Below are 18,294 nucleotides of genomic sequence, written 5' to 3'. Positions count from 1 at the left end.
CCAAGTCTTTCTTGTCTTTCTTTCTCACCGCTTCGAACTCACTCTCCCACTCCCTCCCTCCCTGTCTCGCCCCCTCCCTCCCTACCTCTCCACCCTCCCTCCCCCTTCCTCCCTACCTCTCCCCCTCCCCCTCTCCCTCCCCCTTACCCCCATATCTCCCCCTCTCCCCACCATCCCTCTTTCCCCCACCCTCCCTCCCACTTACCCCACCCTCCCTCTCTCACTCCCCCTTACCCCCTCCCTCCCTCTCCCATGTAGCAGACCTAATGAATTGAGTGACTAAAGAAAATGAGGAGAGCTAAACAAGCAGGAAGACAAACAGACAGAAAGAGAAGAACAAGTGTGACTGAACACAGAACAGAAACACACGAACAGAAACACACACAGAAACATATACACACACACACACACACACACACACAGAAACACACACAGAAACACACACGTTGGCGAGAATTATCATCGCAGAAAGACGCACGGTTACTTTCTTCATCAAAACCTTGGCAGACGATCAGAGGAGAGGAGGCTATTGTCAGAACCCGCATTCAATCACACATACGCCTCGCCACACACACACACACACACACACACATACGCCTCTCCACACACACACACACACCCCTCTCTCTCCTCTCCCTCAGTTGAGTCCCATCGTCTTCTTGTGTCAGTGTCACGTTTTCCTTCAAACATACACACTTCCCTACACACACACACACTCACACATTTCCCCCCACATACAACCCCCCCTACAGCCACCCACCCACATGGTTTTCTTATGACAGTGTCACATCGCATCTTCTTCCAAAGTCACAAGAATTAAGAGACGTGCTCCTCTCCTCCTCGGCAGGAACGTTTTGATTGGCAAACTTAATCTGAGGGCCCCAGGGGACACAGCCACTGTAAACGATTTATCGGAAAAATGCATCCCAGAATGCACCTGTGGGGGGCCCATGGCCCAGGGGCGATTATTGAATAACCTCTACGAGCTATGACTCCTTCTGCTTGCCCTCGCCAACCGACCGACCCACAAATTAACTTCCCTCAACGCTAACAGTACGGATGCAGGGGTTGATGTAGCCAACACTCTGTGTGTGTGTGTGTGTGTGTGTGTGTGTGTGTGTGTGTGTGTGTGTGTGTGTGTGTGTGTGTGTGTGTGTGTGTGTGTGTGTGTGTGTGTGTGTGTGTGTGAGAGACAGTATGGATGTATCAGGACAGTGTGTATGAGAGAGAGAGACAGTATGGATGTATCAGGACAGTGTGTATGAGAGAGAGAGACAGTATGGATGTATCAGGACAGTGTGTATGAGAGAGAGAGACAGTATGGATGTATCAGGACAGTGTGTATGAGAGAGAGACAGTATGGATGTATCAGGACAGTGTGTATGAGAGAGAGAGACAGTATGGATGTATCAGGACAGTGTGTATGAGAGAGAGAGACAGTATGGATGTATCAGGACAGTGTGTATGAGAGAGAGAGACAGTATGGATGTATCAGGACAGGGGTTGATGTGGTTGATGTGCTCCTCTCCTAAAGTGATAGGTATGCAGGGTTTTGTTCCAGCACTACACAAACCCTTAACAAATGATAGGCTACCCTACCACCTGGCGACGGAGGTTTGAGTCCCGTCTAGACCTCTTCTGTCTCTGCCCTTACATTCAGTCTCCCTCAGTGTTTTCCAGCTGTACTGTCTAAAATGCAATATAAAACAGGAAAGGGGATGGGAGTCCTGATCTCCTATAATACAACTAAACAATATGGATGTTAGGGCAGGGGTGGCCAACCAACCCTCCTTCTGGGGAGGTAGGTTTACAGGGAGGGCAGGGTTTTGTTTCAGCCCCACACTGTTACATTCTATTAATCAGCTGCTCCTCAGGACCTTGATTGGCTGAGAGGTGTGTTTGTGTAGGGTTGGAGCAATAGCCTGCCTACAGATATGGACTAGATATGGACTAGATATGGCCATCCTTGTGTTAAGAGTGTGTGCATGAGAGAGAGAAAGACAGAGAGAGAGAAAGAGAGACAGAGAGAGAGAGAAAGAGAGAGAGACAGAGAGAGACAGAAAGAGAGAGACAGAAAGACAGACAGAAAGAGAGACAGAGAGACAGAAAGAGAGAGACAGAGAGAGACAGACAGAGGCAGAGAGACAGAGAGACAGAGAGACAGAAAGAGACAGAAAGAGACAGAGACAGAGACGGAGAGAGACAGAGCGAGAGAGACAGACAGAGAGAGAGAGAGAGACAGCGAGAGAGACAGAGACAGAGAGAGACAGAGAGAGAGCGAGAGAGAGACAGACAGATAGAGAGACATGGTAGTGTCCACTCCACCCACCCAGTCTGAATCTCAGTGCGGCCAGTGCTCCTCCATGGAAGGCCAGCATCAGTGTATCAGCTCCCTCCAGCCCCGTCTCCCCAGCCCACTGCAGCCCCTCCAGCCCCCCAGGACAGCACAGATGCTGGGCAAGCCTCAGAGTGATGGTGGCTGGGGATGGGTCCTCTCCCACTAGGGTCAACCCTAGAGGAGCAAAATCACTACAAATTATTAATCAAATTAACATTTATTTACATTGTTATTTCATACACAACATGTCTAAACAACAAAACATGACAGAAAACAAAGTCCTATTAGAAAATAGCGAGTATTTTCTGATGTATAATAAAGGTATATTGTAAGATAATGAAGCTGCAGCATGGTATAATGGGTCTGCCTGACTATTACAGAATGACCATTCAGGTGTGGGTCATACACACCCCACTCTGAGGAAACTGCCTGCTGAGATGGACCACACTACGTGGTCTACTAAGACATGTTAAAACAAAGCTTCTATTCAAACTTCTATTCAAGTGAATGTTGTGGTCGAGCAGTCCGTTCATTCGCCTGCAGCACAGATATATACCGCTGTCGGCATTGGTTGGAATCCGGCCCAATGACTTTGTGACACACTCTCTACCCATCTTTCCTCATTGTCTCTCCTCTGTTCAATAAAACATACAAAATGCTCAAAAATATATTTTAAAAAGGGTGAAAAGTGAGTGCTGGCCTTTCAGAAATAAAAGTTGTTTATACCTAGGGGAGCCAAGCCAAGATCCAGAGCCATCAGTTCCCCCTGCCCCCCCCCCACCACCACCACCCCCCCTGCAGGGTGCCAGGCCACCAGGACGGGCGGGATGGGGCAGGGGGCGAGCAGCGTCACCCCTCTCCTCTCATCGTAGAGGACCAGAGAGGAGTCGCTGAGGCCCAGTAGCAGGGTGGTTGAGGAGGGGTGGCGGCAGCAGGAGACGGGGCGCGAGGAGAGGGGGATACGGGTCGCCGAGAGACGCTGGAGGCAGCCGTGGGCGCACTCGTACACACAGGCGTCTGCCCAGGACGTCCCGGTGGTGGTGGTGTGGGATCCTTGGGGTCCTTCAGGCAGCTCCACGGACAGAAGCTGGTACGGCTGCAGGAGACTGAAGCAGAGATCCAACAGGTCACCCTCAGTACACATGGAGCTGAGCACCTGGAGGGGAGAGAGAGACGGGTTAGACAGAGGTGGAGAAAGAGAGAGAGAGAGAGAGAGAGAGAGAGAGAGAGACAGACAGACAGACAGACAGACAGACAGACAGACAGACAGACAGACAGACAGACAGACAGACAGACAGACAGACAGACAGACAGACAGACAGAGAGAGAGAGAGAGAGAGACACTCAGACAGAGAGAGAGAGAGAGACAGACAGACAGAGAGAGAGAGACAGACAGACAGAGAGAGAGAGAGAGTGAGAACAGTAACAGCGTAGCTTCACTACACCCTCTAGAGATGGAGTGTCAATCAAGCAAGCCAATGATAAGTGCTCCATTCAACTCAAGGTCACAAATGTTTTCCTGGCACATTTCCTACCAGTCTACTTCACATATGCACTAAACAACAAACAATACCACTGCCTAGGTGCGTAAATTGCCCTAAGGGGACAAATAAAGCTGTATTGAATTGAACCCTACAAACGCCAGAAAGTCGGTAACCTACTGACACAGAACACTGCAACACAAACAACAGGGCTGTGGATGTCCTGAAGCTAGTGACAGTCTGACTGTAATTCATTTAGCTAGTCTCCCTCCCTGCCTGACTTTGTCCCTTCCTCCCTATTGGTCTCTTTCCGCTCCTCCCTATCGGTCAGTCTCCCTCCCTCCCTATTGGTCAGTCTCCCTCCCTCCATATCGGTCAGTCTCCCTCCCTCCATATCGGTCAGTCTCCCTCCCTCCCTATCGGTCAGTCTCCCTCCCTCCCTATTGGTCAGTCTCCCTCCCTCCATATCGGTCAGTCTCCCTCCCTCCCTATCGGTCAGTCTCCCTCCCTCCATATCGGTCAGTCTCCCTCCCTCCCTATTAGTCAGTCTCCCTCCCTCCATATCGGTCAGTCTCCCTCCCTCCATATCGGTCAGTCTCCCTCCCTCCCTATCGGTCAGTCTCCCTCCCTCCCTATCGGTCAGTCTCCCTCCCTCTATATCGGTCAGTCTCCCTCCCTCCCTATCGGTCAGTCTCCCTCCCTCCCTATCGGTCAGTCTCCCTCCCTCCATATCGGTCAGTCTCCCTCCCTCCCTATCGGTCAGTCTCCCTCCCTCCCTCCCTATCGGTCAGTCTCCCTCCCTCCCTATCGGTCAGTCTCCCTCCCTCCATATCGGTCAGTCTCCCTCCCTCCATATCGGTCAGTCTCCCTCCCTCCATATCGGTCAGTCTCCCTCCCTCCCTCCATATCGGTCAGTCTCCCTCCCTCCCTCCATATCGGTCAGTCTCCCTCCCTCCATATCGGTCAGTCTCCCTCCCTCCATATCGGTCGGTCTCCCTCCCTCCATATCGGTCGGTCTCCCTCCCTCCCTATCGGTCAGTCTCCCTCCCTCCCTATCGGTCAGTCTCCCTCCCTCCCTATCGGTCAGTCTCCCTCCCTCCATATCGGTCAGTCTCCCTCCCTCCATATCGGTCAGTCTCCCTCCCTCCCTCCATATCGGTCAGTCTCCCTCCCTCCCTCCATATCGGTCAGTCTCCCTCCCTCCATATCGGTCAGTCTCCCTCCCTCCATATCGGTCGGTCTCCCTCCCTCCATATCGCTCAGTCTCCCTCCCTCCATATCGGTCAGTCTCCCTCCCTTCCTTCCTGTCTCCCTCCATCCCTATCAGTCAGACTCCCTTCCTTGCCTGCCTCCCTCCCTCCCTGCCTGCCTGCCTGTCTCCCTCCCTCCTTCCCTCGCTGCCTGTCTATCTCCATCCCTCCCTATTGGTTAGTCTCCCTCCCTGCCTCTCTCTCTCCCTGTCTGTCTCCCTCTGTCTCTCCCTGCTTGTCTCCCTCCCTCCCTCCCTCCCTCCCTGCCTGTCTCCCTCCCTCCCTCCCTCCCTGTCTATCGCCATCCCTCCCTATTGGTCAGTCTCCCTCCCTGCCTCTCTCCCTCCCTATCTATCTGTCTCCCTCTGTCCCTCCCTCCCTGCTTGTCTGTCTCCCTCCCTCCCTCCCTGCCTGCCTGTCTATCTCCATCCCTCCCTATTGGTCAGTCTCCCTCCCTCCCTCCCTCCCTCCCTCCCTCCCTCCCTCCCTCCCTCCCTCCCTCCCTCCCTCCCTCCCTCCCTCCGTCCGTCCGTCCGTCCGTCCGTCCGTCCGTCCGTCTGTCTGTATGTCTCCCTTAGTCCCTCCCTCCCTGCTTATCAGTCTCCCTCCCTATATGCCTCCCTGCCTGCCTGGTGCAAAACAAAGCAAAGCCGGTAGTTTGGCAGGCTCTGCCAAGAAGGGACTTAGGCAGGTTTTACCCACCATGGGCTGAGTCACAAATGGTTCCCTATTCCCCTATTATAGCGCACTACTTTAGACTAGAGCCCTATTCCCCTATTATAGTGCACTACTTTAGACCAGATCCCTTTGGGATCCCCTATGGTCCCTGGTCACAAGCAGGGCACTAAATAGGGAATAGGGTGCCATTTGGGAATACAACAGGAAGGAAACAGATGACTGTTTTAGGCTCCTTTTTTTCTTCCCATAATCCCCTCGAGCCAGCTCCTGCTTGCACCCCGTGGGGGGGGGGGGATGGGTGCTGACAGCACAGAAAGGGTGATGAGTGAAAGAGTGTGTGTGTGTGTGTGAGCTTAAGAGTGTGTGTGAGAGGCAGAGGTTAAGGGGAGGGTGGTGGGTTGGCATTTTGCCAGCCTCACACTGAGCCACACCTGCCCCAGCCACAGACCAGTTCTCTGGGTACTGCCCCGACTGCAGGGCTGGGCCTCACACTGAGCCACACCTGCCCCAGCCACAGACCCCGTTCTCTGGGTACTGCCCCGACTGCAGGGCTGGGCCTCACACTTCACAGACACACATGCTTCACTGACACATGCTTCACAGACACACACACACACACACACACACACACACACACACACACACACACACACACACACACACACACACACACACACACACACGCTTCAGCTCCTCTATCACACACCAAGACTACACTTATCACCACACCTCTTAGTTATTACCCTGACTATAACACACCTAGACTACACTTATCACCACACCTCTTAGTTATTACCCTGACTATAACACACCTAGACTACACTTATCACCACACCTCTTAGTTATTACCCTGACTATAACACACCTAGACTACACTTATCACCACACCTCTTAGTTATTACCGACTATAACACACCTAGACTACATTTATCACCACACCTCTTAGTTATTACCCTGACTATAACACACCTAGACTACACTTATCACCACACCTCTTAGTTATTACCCTGACTATAACACACCTAGACTACACTTATCACCACACCTCTTAGTTATTACCCTGACTATAACACACCTAGACTACACTTATCACCACACCTCTTAGTTATTACCCTGACTATAACACACCTAGACTACACTTATCACCACACCTCTTAGTTATTACCCTGACTATAACACACCTAGACTACACTTATCACCACACCTCTTAGTTATTTCCCTGACTATCAACCCTCTTCAAATCCCCCTGATCCCACCACAATAGGACTAGCTGGTAGCTACACTTCCCCTCCCACTCCTCAATAGGACTAGCTGGTAGCTACACTTCCCCTCCCACTCCTCAATAGGACTAGCTGGTAGCTACACCTCCCCTCCCCCTCCTCAATAGGACTAACTGGTAGCTACACTTCCCCTCCCAGTCCTCAATAGGACTAGCTGGTAGCTACACTTCCCCTCCCACTCCTCAATAGGACTAGCTGGTAGCTACACTTCCCCTCCCACTCCTCAATAGGACTAGCTGGTAGCTACACCTCCCCTCCCACTCCTCAACAGGACTAGCTGGTAGCTACACTTCCCCTCCCACTCCTCAATAGGACTAGCTGGTAGCTACACTTCCCCTCCCACTCCTCAATAGGACTAGCTGGTAGCTACACTTCCCCTCCCACTCCTCAATAGGATTAGCTGGTAGCTACACTTCCCCTCCCACTCCTCAACAGGACTAGCTGGTAGCTACACCTCCCCTCCCACTCCTCAATAGGACTAGCTGGTAGCTACACCTCCCCTCCCACTCCTCAATAGGACTAACTGGTAGCTACACTTCCCCTCCCACTCCTCAATAGGACTAGCTGGTAGCTACACTTCCCCTCCCACTCCTCAATAGGACTAGCTGGTAGCTACACTTCCCCTCCCACTCCTCAACAGGACTAGCTGGTAGCTACACTTCCCCTCCCACTCCTCAACAGGACTAGCTGGTAGCTACACTTCCCCTCCCACCCCTCAACAGGACTAGCTGGTAGCTACACCTCCCCTCCCACTCCTCAATAGGACTAGCTGGTAACTAAACCTCCCCTCCCACTCCTCAACAGGACTAGCTGGTAGCTACACTTCCCCTCCCACTCCTCAATAGGACTAGCTGGTAGCTACACTTCCCCTCCCACTCCTCAACAGGACTAGCTGGTAGCTACACTTCCCTTCCCACCCCTCAACAGGACTAGCTGGTAGCTACACTTCCCCTCCCACTCCTCAATAGGACTAGCTGGTAGCTACACTTCCCCTCCACACACACTGCTGGCCCGATAAACCCCATTTCACCGCCTCGCCCCTGCCCCTTCCCAGACAGCCACACACTGCTGGCCCGATAAACCCCATTCCACCACCTCACCCCTGCCCCTTCCCAGACAGCCACACACTGCTGGCCTGATAAACCCCATTCCACCACCTCACCCCTGCCCCTTCCCAGACAGCCACACACTGCTGGCCCGATAAACCCCATTCCACCACCTCACCCCTGCCCCTTCCCAGACAGCCACACACTGTGCCAATATGGAGTGCTGGCATCACCAGGTACAGGGACATAGGACGTGAACCAACCCTCTAGCCGTGACCTTACACCCTTACACAGAGGGATAGGAGTAGGGGTAGGGATAGTGATAGGGGTAGGAATAGGGATAGGAGTAGGGGAAGGAGTAGGGATAAGGAATAGGTGTAGGGATAGGAATAGGGGTATGGATAGGAGTAGGGGTAGGGAGTAGGGATAGGAATAGGAGTAGGAATAGGTGTAGGGATAGGAATAGGGGTAGGGATAGGAGTAGGGGTAGGAGTAGAGATAGGAGTAGGTGTAGATGTATGAGTAGGCGTAGAGTTAGGAGTAAGATAGGAGTAGGGGTAGGAGCAGGAAAAGGAGTAGGGATAACGATAGGATTAGGAATAGGTGTAGGGAAAGGAGTAGGAGTAGGGTTAGGGAGTAGAGGTAGGAGTAGGGATAGGGGTATGAGTAGGAGTAGAAGTAGGAGTAGATGTATGAGTAGGGGTAGGAGTAGGGATATGGGTAGGTGTAGTGTTAGGAGTATGGATAGGGATAGGAGTAGGGGTTGGGATAGGATTAGGGGAAGGTGTAGGGGTAGGGGTAGGGATAGGATTAGGGATAGGGACAGGTGTTGGGATTGGAGTAGGGATAGGAGTAGGGAGTAGAGATAGGAGTAGGGGTAGGAGTAAAGATAGGAGTAGGGAGTAGAGGTAGGAGTAGCGGTAGGGATAGGAGTAGAGGTAGGAGTAGGGATAGGAGTAGAGGTAGAGGTAGGAGTAGAGGTAGGAGTAGGGGTAGGAGTAGGGGTAGGAGTTTTCCCTCTCCCTCATTTGTTGGTAGGGACACTGTCTCCTCCATAGTAAGAAGGTTAGGGACTACTCCTGTCTATTGGTTTCAGTGACTGGTCCAAACTATTCTTCTCCGTTGTTCTCCTCTCCTTCCCCGGCACATGGAAGATAACAGGGGCGGGGCCAACTGAGAGCCTGACCCCTTGTTCACAGCACCGGGCCTCACACAGACAATTACACAGCTCACAGAGCACAGAAAGACAGGGGTAGAGACAGAGTGAAGGAGGGATGGGGGGAGGGAGGGGTGTGAGTGAAGGGAGTGAGGAGGGCAGGGAGAAGGGAGGATGGGGGTGAGTGAAGGGAGGGAGAGAGAGAGGGTGGAGGGGCGTTTTGGTGATGAGAATTAATAAGCTTGGGGGGGTAGAAGCTAGGTACGGTTAGACAAAGTCAATATGTACACAAACATGGGCACACACACACACACACACACACACACACACACACACACACACACACACACACACACACACACACACACACACACACACACACACACGTTGTAAGACTATATAGCAGTGTTTAGACCACAACCGTTGGTGTAACACAAATCTAAGAGGTCTTCTGAAAATCTGAAATCATAACACAAATTGTTACATTACAGCAAATACTAGGCCTTTAATCTAAGTAATTAATGAAAAGTTTTGATCTATATTTCTTTATTTAGGAAACCATGCTGCTGTCCTTTGATTGAGTTTCATTATTTGTTTGGTGTCTAAATAAAGAAAAACAATATTTTTCCACTTTCAGCAATCTGTTGTTATCTAGAGAGACCATGGAGGTAAGAATGGATGTTATCTAGAGACACCATGGAGGGAGGAATGGATGTTATCTAGAGACACCATGGAGGGAGGAATGGATGTTATCTAGAGAGACCATGGAGGGAGGAGGGATGTTATCTAGACACCATGGAGGGAGGATTGGATGTTATCTAGAGACACCATGGAGGGAGGAGTGGATGTTATCTAGAGAGACCATGGAGGGAGGAATGGATGTTATCTAGACACCATGGAGGGAGGAATGGATGTTATCTAGAGAGACCATGGAGGGAGGAATGGATGTTATCTAGAGACACCATGAAGGGAGGAATGGATGTTATCTAGACACCATGGAGGGAGGAATGGATGTTATCTAGAGACACGATGGAAGGAGGAATGGATGTTATCTAGACACGATGGAGGGAGGAATGGATGTTATCGAGAGACACCATGGAGGGAGGAATGGATGTTATCTAGAGACACCATGGAGGGAGGAATGGATGTTATCTAGAGACACCATGGAGGGAGAAATGGATGTTATCTAGAGAGACCATGGAGGGAGGAATGGATGTTATCTAGAGAGACCATGGAGGGAGGAATGGATGTTATCTAGAGACACCATGGAGGTAAGAATGGATGTTATCTAGAGACCATGGAGGGAGGAATGGATGTTATCTAGAGAGACCATGGAGGGAGGAATGGATGTTATCTAGAGAGACCATGGAGGGAGGAATGGATGTTATCTAGAGAGACCATGGAGGTAAGAATGGATGTTATCTAGAGAGACCATGGAGGGAGGAATGGATGTTATCTAGAGACACCATGGAGGGAGGAATGGATGTTATCTAGAGACACCATGGAGGGAGGAATGGATGTTATCTAGAGAGACCATGGAGGGAGGAATGGATGTTATCTAGAGAGACCATGGAGGGAGGAATGGATGTTATCTACAGACACAGTGGAGGGAGGAATGGATGTTATCTAGAGAGACCATGGAGGGAGGAATGGATGTTATCTAGAGAGACCATGGAGGGAGGAATGGATGTTATCTAGAGAGACCATGGAGGGAGGATTGGATGTTATCTAGACACCATGGAGGGAGGAATGGATGTTATCTAGAGACACCATGGAGGGAGGAATGGATGTTATCTAGAGAGACCATGGAGGGAGGAATGGATGTTATCTAGACACCATGGAGGGAGGAATGGATGTTATCTAGAGAGACCATGGAGGGAGGAATGGATGTTATCTAGAGAGACCATGGAGGGAGGAATGGATGTTATCTAGACACCATGGAGGGAGGAATGGATGTTATCTAGAGACACCATGGAGGGAGGAATGGATGTTATCTAGAGAGACCATGGAGGGAGGAATGGATGTTATCTAGAGAGACCATGGAGGGAGGAATGGATGTTATCTAGACACCATGGAGGGAGGAATGGATGTTATCTAGAGACACCATGGAGGGAGGAATGGATGTTATCTAGAGAGACCATGGAGGGAGGAATGGATGTTATCAAGAGACACCATGGAGGGAGGAATGGATGTTATCTAGAGACACCATGGAGGTAAGAATGGATGTTATCTAGAGAGACGATGGAGGGAGGAATGGATGTTATCTAGAGAGACCATGGAGGGAGGAATGGATGTTATCTAGAGAGACCATGGAGGGAGGAATGGATGTTATCTAGACACCATGGAGGTAAGAATGGATGTTATCTAGAGAGACGATGGAGGGAGGAATGGATGTTATCTAGAGAGACCATGGAGGGAGGAATGGATGTTATCTAGACAACATAGAGGTAAGAATGGATGTTATCTAGAGAGACGATGGAGGGAGGAATGGATGTTATCTAGAGACACCATGGAGGGAGGAATGGATGTTATCTAGAGAGACCATGGAGGGAGGAATGGATGTTATCTAGAGACACCATGGAGGGAGGAATGGATGTTATCTAGAGACCATGGAGGGAGGATTGGATGTTATCTAGAGACACCATGGAGGGAGGAATGGATGTTATCTAGAGACACCACGGAGGGAGGAATAGATGTTATCTAGAGACCATGGAGGGAGGAATGGATGTTATCTAGAGAGACCATGGAGGGAGGAATGGATGTTATCTAGAGAGACCATGGAGGGAGGAATGGATGTTATCTAGAGAGACCATGGAGGGAGGAATGGATGTTATCTAGACACCATGGAGGGAGGAATGGATGTTATCTAGAGAGACCATGGAGGGAGGAATGGATGTTATCTAGAGACACCATGGAGGGAGGAATGGATGTTATCTAGAGAGACCATGGAGGGAGGAATGGATGTTATCTAGACACCATGGAGGGAGAAATGGATGTTATCTAGAGACACCATGGAGGGAGGAATGGATGTTATCTAGAGACACCATGGAGGGAGGAAGGGATGTTATCTAGACACCATGGAGGGAGGAATGGATGTTATATAGAGAGATCATGGAGGGAGGAATGGATGTTATCTAGAGAGACCATGGAGGGAGGAATGGATGTTATCTAGACACCATGGAGGGAGGAATGGATGTTATATAGAGAGATCATGGAGGGAGGAATGGATGTTATCTAGAGACACCATGGAGGGAGGAATGGATGTTATCTAGAGAGACCATGGAGGGAGGAATGGATGTTATCTAGAGAGACCATGGAGGGAGGAATGGATGTTATCTAGAGAGACCATGGAGGGAGGAATGGATGTTATCTAGACACCATGGAGGGAGGAATGGATGTTATCTAGAGACACCATGGAGGGAGGAATGGATGTTATCTAGAGAGACCATGGAGGGAGGAATGGATGTTATCAAGAGACACCATGGAGGGAGGAATGGATGTTATCTAGAGACACCATGGAGGGAGGAATGGATGTTATCTAGAGACACCATGGAGGGAGGAATGGATGTTATCTAGACACCATGGAGGGAGGAATGGATGTTATCTAGAGACACCATGGAGGTAAGAATGGATGTTATCTAGAGACCATGGAGGGTGGAATGGATGTTATCTAGAGAGACCATGGAGGGAGGAATGGATGTTATCTAGAGACCATGGAGGCAGGAATGGATGTTATCTAGAGACACCATGGAGGGAGGCATGGATGTTATCTAGAGACACCATGGAGGGAGGAATGGATGTTATCTAGAGACACCATGGAGGGAGGAATGGATGTTATCTAGAGACCATGGAGGGAGGAATGGATGTTATCTAGAGAGACCATGGAGGGAGGAATGGATGTTATCTAGACACCATGGAAGGAGGAATGGATGTTATCAAGAGACACCATGGAGGGAGGAATGGATGTTATCTAGACACCATGGAGGGAGGAATGGATGTTATCTAGACACCATGGAGGTAAGAATGGATGTTATCTAGAGACCATGGAGGGAGGAATGGATGTTATCTAGACACCATGGAGGGAGGAATGGATGTTATCTAGAGACACCATGGAGGGAGGAATGTATGTTATCTAGAGACCATGGAGGGAGAAATGTATGTTATCTAGAGAGACCATGGAGGGAGGAATGGATGTTATCTAGAGAGACCATGGAGGGAGGAATGGATGTTATCTAGAGAGACCATGGAGGGAGGAATGGATGTTATCTAGAGACCATGGAGGGAGGAATGGATGTTATCTAGAGAGACCATGGAGGGAGGAATTGATGTTATCTAGAGACACCATGGAGGGAGGAATGGATGTTATCTAGACACCATGGAGGGAGGAATGGATGTTATCTAGACACCATGGAGGGAGGAATGGATGTTATCTAGAGAGACCATGGAGGGAGAAATGGATGTTATCTAGACACCATGGAGGTAAGAATGGATGTTATCTAGAGAGACGATGGAGGGAGGAATGGATGTTATCTAGAGAGACCATGGAGGAAGGAATGGATGTTATCTAGAGAGACCATGGAGGGAGGAATGGATGTTATCTAGACACCATGGAGGTAAGAATGGATGTTATCTAGAGAGACGATGGAGGGAGGAATGGATGTTATCTAGAGAGACCATGGAGGGAGAAATGGATGTTATCTAGACAACATAGAGGTAAGAATGGATGTTATCTAGAGAGACGATGGAGGGAGGAATGGATGTTATCTAGAGACACCATGGAGGGAGGAATGGATGTTATCTAGAGAGACCATGGAGGGAGGAATGGATGTTATCTAGAGAGAACATGGAGGGAGGAATGGATGTTATCTAGAGACACCATGGAGGGAGGAATGGATGTTATCTAGAGACCATGGAGGGAGGAATGGATGTTATCTAGAGACACCATGGAGGGAGGAATGGATGTTATCAAGAGACACCACGGAGGGAGGAATAGATGTTATCTAGAGACCATGGAGGGAGGAATGGATGTTATCTAGAGAGACCATGGAGGGAGGAATGGATGTTATCTAGAGAGACCATGGAGGGAGGAATGGATGTTATCTAGAGAGACCATGGAGGGAGGAATGGATGTTATCTAGACACCATGGAGGGAGGAATGGATGTTATCTAGAGAGATCATGGAGGGAGGAATGGATGTTATCTAGAGACACCATGGAGGGAGGAATGGATGTTATCTAGAGAGACCATGGAGGGAGGAATGGATGTTATCTAGACACCATGGAGGGAGGAATGGATGTTATCTAGAGACACCATGGAGGGAGGAATGGATGTTATCTAGAGACACCATGGAGGGAGGAAGGGATGTTATCTAGAGAGACCTTGGAGGGAGGAATGGATGTTATCTAGAGAGACCATGGAGGGAGGAATGGATGTTATCTAGAGAGACCATGGAGGGAGGAATGGATGTTATCTAGAGAGACCATGGAGGGAGGAATGGATGTTATCTAGAGAGACCATGGAGGGAGGAATGGATGTTATCTAGAGACACCATGGAGGGAGGAATGGATGTTATCTAGAGACACCATGGAGGGAGGAATGGATGTTATCTAGAGAGACCATGGAGGGAGGAATGGATGTTATCTAGAGAGACCATGGAGGGAGGAATGGATGTTATCTAGAGAGACCATGGAGGGAGGAATGGATGTTATCTAGAGAGACCATGGAGGGAGGAATGGATGTTATCTAGAGAGACCATGGAGGGAGGAATGGATGTTATCTAGAGAGACCATGGAGGGAGGAATGGATGTTATCTAGAGAGACCATGGAGGGAGGAATGGATGTTATCTAGAGAGACCATGGAGGGAGGAATGGATGTTATCTAGAGAGACCATGGAGGGAGGAATGGATGTTATCTAGAGACACCATGGAGGGAGGAATGGATGTTATCTAGAGACCATGGAGGGAGGAATGGATGTTATCTAGAGAGACCATGGAGGGAGGAATGGATGTTATCTAGAGAGACCATGGAGGGAGGAATGGATGTTATCTAGACACCATGGAGGGAGGAATGGATGTTATCTAGAGAGACCATGGAGGGAGGAATGGATGTTATCTAGAGACACCATGGAGGGAGGAATGGATGTTATCTAGAGACACCATGGAGGGAGGAATGGATGTTATCTAGAGAGACCATGGAGGGAGGAATGGATGTTATCTAGAGACACCATGGAGGGAGGAATGGATGTTATCTAGAGAGACCATGGAGGGAGGAATGGATGTTATCTAGAGAGACCATGGAGGGAGGAATGGATGTTATCTAGAGAGACCATGGAGGGAGGAATGGATGTTATCTAGAGAGACCATGGAGGGAGGAATGGATGTTATCTAGAGAGACCATGGAGGGAGGAATGGATGTTATCTAGAGAGACCATGGAGGGAGGAATGGATGTTATCTAGAGACACCATGGAGGGAGGAATGGATGTTATCTAGAGACACCATGGAGGGAGGAATGGATGTTATCTAGAGACCATGGAGGGAGGAATGGATGTTATCTAGAGAGACCATGGAGGGAGGAATGGATGTTATCTAGAGACACCATGGAGGGAGGAATGGATGTTATCTAGAGAGACCATGGAGGGAGGAATGGATGTTATCTAGAGAGACCATGGAGGGAGGAATGGATGTTATCTAGAGAGACCATGGAGGGAGGAATGGATGTTATCTAGAGAGACCATGGAGGGAGGAATGGATGTTATCTAGAGAGACCATGGAGGGAGGAATGGATGTTATCTAGAGAGACCATGGAGGGAGGAATGGATGTTATCTAGAGAGACCATGGAGGGAGGAATGGATGTTATCTAGAGAGACCATGGAGGGAGGAATGGATGTTATCTAGAGACACCATGGAGGGAGGAATGGATGTTATCTAGAGAGACCATGGAGGGAGGAATGGATGTTATCTAGACACCATGGAGGGAGGAATGGATGTTATCTAGAGAGACCATGGAGGGAGGAATGGATGTTATCTAGAGAGACCATGGAGGGAGGAATGGATGTTATCTAGAGAGACCATGGAGGGAGGAATGGATGTTATCTAGAGAGACCATGGAGGGAGGAATGGATGTTATCTAGAGAGACCATGGAGGGAGGAATGGATGTTATCTAGAGAGACCATGGAGGGAGGAATGGATGTTATCTAGAGAGACCATGGAGGGAGGAATGGATGTTATCTAGAGAGACCATGGAGGGAGGAATGGATGTTATCTAGAGAGACCATGGAGGGAGGAATGGATGTTATCTAGAGAGACCATGGAGGGAGGAATGGATGTTATCTAGAGAGACCATGGAGGGAGGAATGGATGTTATCTAGAGAGACCATGGAGGGAGGAATGGATGTTATCTAGAGAGACCATGGAGGGAGGAATGGATGTTATCTAGAGAGACCATGGAGGGAGGAATGGATGTTATCTAGAGAGACCATGGAGGGAGGAATGGATGTTATCTAGAGAGACCATGGAGGGAGGAATGGATGTTATCTAGAGAGACCATGGAGGGAGGAATGGATGTTATCTAGAGACACCATGGAGGGAGGAATGGATGTTATCTAGACACCATGGAGGGAGGAATGGATGTTATCTAGAGAGACCATGGAGGGAGGAATGGATGTTGTCTAGACACCATGGAGGGAGGAATGGATGTTATCTAGAGAGACCATTGAGGGAGGAATGGATGTTATCTAGAGAGACCATGGAGGGAGGAATGGATGTTATCTAGAGAGACCATGGAGGGAGGAATGGATGTTATCTAGAGAGACCATGGAGGGAGGAATGGATGTTATCTAGAGAGACCATGGAGGGAGGAATGGATGTTATCTAGAGAGACCATGGAGGGAGGAATGGATGTTATCTAGAGAGACCATGGAGGGAGGAATGGATGTTATCTAGAGAGACCATGGAGGGAGGAATGGATGTTATCTAGAGAGACCATGGAGGGAGGAATGGATGTTATCTAGAGACACCATGGAGGGAGGAATGGATGTTATCTAGACACCATGGAGGGAGGAATGGATGTTATCTAGACACCATGGAGGGAGGAATGGATGTTATCTAGAGAGACCATGGAGGGAGGAATGGATGTTATCTAGACACCATGGAGGGAGGAATGGATGTTATCTAGAGAGACCATTGAGGGAGGAATGGATGTTATCTAGAGAGACCATGGAGGGAGGAATGGATGTTATCTAGAGAGACCATGGAGGGAGGAATGGATGTTATCTAGAGAGACCATGGAGGGAGGAATGGATGTTATCTAGAGACACCATGGAGGGAGGAATGGATGTTATCTAGAGAGACCATGGAGGGAGGAATGGATGTTATCTAGAGAGACCATGGAGGGAGGAATGGATGTTATCTAGAGAGACCATGGAGGGAGGAATGGATGTTATCTAGAGAGACCATGGAGGGAGGAATGGATGTTATCTAGAGACACCATGGAGGGAGGAATGGATGTTCATGGCTGGAATAATTCATTCATAATTTTAGTGGAATCACACAATTAGATCAAACAGAGGAGAAACTGTGTTAAAGACATAACTGGACAACAACACACAGAGACTACCCCCCCCACACACATACCCCCCCACACACACACACAGGCCTCCCCCCACACACACAGACCCCCCCACACACACACAGACCCCCCCACACACACACAGACCCCCCCACACACATACCCCCCCACACACACAGGCCTCCCCCACACACACAGACCCCCCACACACACACAGACCCCCCCACACAGACCCCCCCACACACACACAGACCTCCCCCCACACACACACAGACCTCCCCCCACACACACACAGACCCCCCCCACACACACCCCCCCACACACGCAGACACCCCCCCCCCACACACACACACACAGAATACCTCCCCACTCAGACACACAACCCCCCCACTCACACAGAATACCTCCCCCCACACACACAGAACCCCCCCACACACACACACAGAATACCTCCCCCACTCAGACACACAACCCCCCACACACACAGAATACCTCC

The 18,294-nt window shown here is 49.8% G+C and overlaps 1 protein-coding gene across 1 annotated transcript in view; it reads right to left on the bottom strand.

Moving 5' to 3' along the window:
• Nucleotides 1-18,294, bottom strand: part of LOC106593770 (WD repeat-containing and planar cell polarity effector protein fritz homolog) — a 142,292-nt gene that overhangs the window by 101,627 nt on the left and 22,371 nt on the right. The window contains exons 4-5 of the mRNA XM_045698680.1: nt 3,109-3,494; nt 2,330-2,529 (exon numbers count right to left, since the gene is read on the bottom strand). Coding sequence (XP_045554636.1) covers nt 2,330-2,529; nt 3,109-3,494 — 586 coding nt within the window. The remainder of the gene's footprint in view (nt 1-2,329; nt 2,530-3,108; nt 3,495-18,294) is intronic.

Source organism: Salmo salar, chromosome ssa01 (genome assembly GCF_905237065.1).
Source record: "Salmo salar chromosome ssa01, Ssal_v3.1, whole genome shotgun sequence".
NCBI lineage: Eukaryota > Metazoa > Chordata > Actinopteri > Salmoniformes > Salmonidae > Salmo > Salmo salar.
The sequence above is the reverse complement of the archived record's forward strand: the minus strand, read 5'-3'. Positions and strand labels throughout refer to the sequence as shown.